Genomic DNA, 2297 nt, shown 5'->3' with positions numbered 1-2297 from the left:
ACCATTGAACACAGCGTTCCAAATGAAAACTCCGGACTCTATCTGTGGACACGCTTGGAAGCGCAAGCTAATCGGTATTAATTACTCGTATAAATATTTCTCATGATGTGACATTCGAGCAAAAGATATTGACCAGATTGTAATTATCGAATTCTAGTTCAAAGGTGAATGAGTTTAGCATGATATCCAAGGCTAAATACCGTTACTTTCACCGACGTTTATGAAAGGCGGACACTGCTCATATATAAAAAGCCTCAGAGAGTTCTCGAACAGAAACACATTTTCACTGTCCTTTAGAAGTAGAAGACGTGAGACACAAATTTGACAACAATGAACAAGATTTTGGTAAGTCAACAGCAATAATAGAATAATGCTTTATGCTGGGTTTTTGTTATGTGGATATTTCCATTACCTGTAGTGTTTTTGTTGAATTTCTTTTGTGCATTTCTATTTTGCTGCAGATGATCGCTTTTGCAGTCTTGGCGATGGCCTGTCTGGCATTGGCCAACGGAGCCGTATCCGGATACGAAGTTGCAATCGACCATGCTTCCAAGCATGGTGGACACGGCCACAGTGTCAGATACGACAAGAGAAGCCATGCTTACGGACATGGAGGATACGGATATGGTCTTGGAGCTGGTTACGGATATGGTCTTGGAGCTGGTTACGGATATGGTTTGGGAGCTGGATATGGTCTTGGAGCTGGATATGGTCTTGGAGCTGGATATGGTCTTGGAGCTGGTTATGGTCTTGGAGCAGGTTACGGATACGGGCTTGGAGCTGGATATGGTCTAGGAGCTGGAGGCTTCGCTAATGGAAATCTCGGACTCGGATACGGAGCTAACGGTGTCCGTTATGGTCTTGGATACGGAGGAATCGTATAAATATTTAAAAAGAAAAAGTGAGTTGAAATTTCATAGAAATATTGATTCAAATAATTTTAAATATGGTCACTTATCTGAAATGGCATGTATTGGAAGTGATAATTCAAGATGTTTAATAGGTTTAGTCCAATAAATCCAGTTAAATGATAAACTTCTAATAAATTTTTAATCAAATTTTAATTGGGTTGATGAAGGTGATTAACTTAAATTCTCAACATTGATTAACAATTGGTCGACTGACTAACCCGGCTAATCGATAAATCATACCAACTTTAATTTCAACAAAGTTAATACTCTAGTTGCGAATAGCTGTTTATTATTATTATTGTTTTTTAATTATTTTCATCGGTTAGAATGAGCTTATATGCTTTTCTTTTCGAGTAAAGTAACGGATACACATAAAACAAGATTTTCCTGAACATAAATCTAATAGTCCATTCACTTATAACTATTCCCTTATTCCTAAAGTTGTAACTGCTTATTACCAAAGTACTTCGATGAAAAATTTTCGTCGTTGGGATTTAAGAAACCAAATTGGTTGGTGCACGCGAATTTTCCATACAACACATTTTCGAATAATTCAATTTTCACATGCTATGAAATTTCCGCGTCTAACTGTGTTCAAGTTTTTCTTCCACCTGTACTATAAACTGCTGTATGATCTGTATATTAAACTGCTGGCAAGAATTATGTATACTAATGTTTTCCCACAGTGAAATGCTTTTTTCTCAAAGGTTTTTGTTAGATAAGGAACATTTTTTCGAACACCACTCATTCAAATGTCACGGAACTTTGTGTGTCTCTCAAAATTATTATGTTATATACTTTAACATGAGGATTTTTTATTAAAATCATTAAAAAACTTTAGTGGCATAAAATATGGGTAAATTTAGTGATTTTTGAAAAAGTTGCTTTTTGAAGTTAAAATTCGAGAAAAAAACCAACAATTAAAATCCTAAATTCTCGTGTTAAATTGCATAAAAATATCTATAGTATGTGAGTAAAAAAAAGTTTGAGCGTCAAATGTGAATAGAGAATTTTTGAATGTTCCTTATAGGAAGGTGATTTTCCCCATAGGAAAGCATGGGAATCCAAGATTATGCACCAACCTCCCTTAATTTGGCCCATTAAAATGTTTGGCCAAAGTTGGTCGTATTTTTAAGGTTAATAGAGCTTAAATTTCCAATTAATGTTTTCGAAAATGAACGATCAAACAAAGTTTTTATCATAGTTAAAAGTATTAAATTGTGCTTCTAATTAGGCCCCTACCTAGACAAGATGGTTTACAAGCCCCCTAGTTGAAAGTTTCAAAGAGATTTAAAAAAAAACGCGTTCAATCATAGCATACAGAAACACCACTGTTGCTGCCTAGTCGGCCATTCGTGAACTAGCCGGTCCACTCAGTTGCCTTGC

At 35.7% G+C, this 2297-nt stretch overlaps 1 protein-coding gene across 1 annotated transcript; it reads left to right on the top strand.

The window, feature by feature from the left end:
• Positions 1-281: 281 nt before the first annotated feature.
• On the top strand, positions 282-901 carry LOC149090116 (uncharacterized). The gene is made up of 2 exons (XM_089235620.1): positions 282-345; positions 462-901. Exons 1-2 carry the CDS (start codon positions 331-333, stop codon positions 882-884), a joined length of 438 nt encoding a protein of 145 aa, XP_089091746.1. The 5' UTR covers positions 282-330; the 3' UTR covers positions 885-901.
• Positions 902-2297: the final 1396 nt, after the last annotated feature.

This window comes from Pholcus phalangioides, unplaced genomic scaffold (assembly GCF_987345545.1).
Source record: "Pholcus phalangioides strain wild (caught in Gottingen) unplaced genomic scaffold, Ppha-v1.0 ptg000001l_1, whole genome shotgun sequence".
Classification (NCBI taxonomy): domain Eukaryota; kingdom Metazoa; phylum Arthropoda; class Arachnida; order Araneae; family Pholcidae; genus Pholcus; species Pholcus phalangioides.
This window is presented reverse-complemented; position numbering and strand designations above follow the sequence as displayed.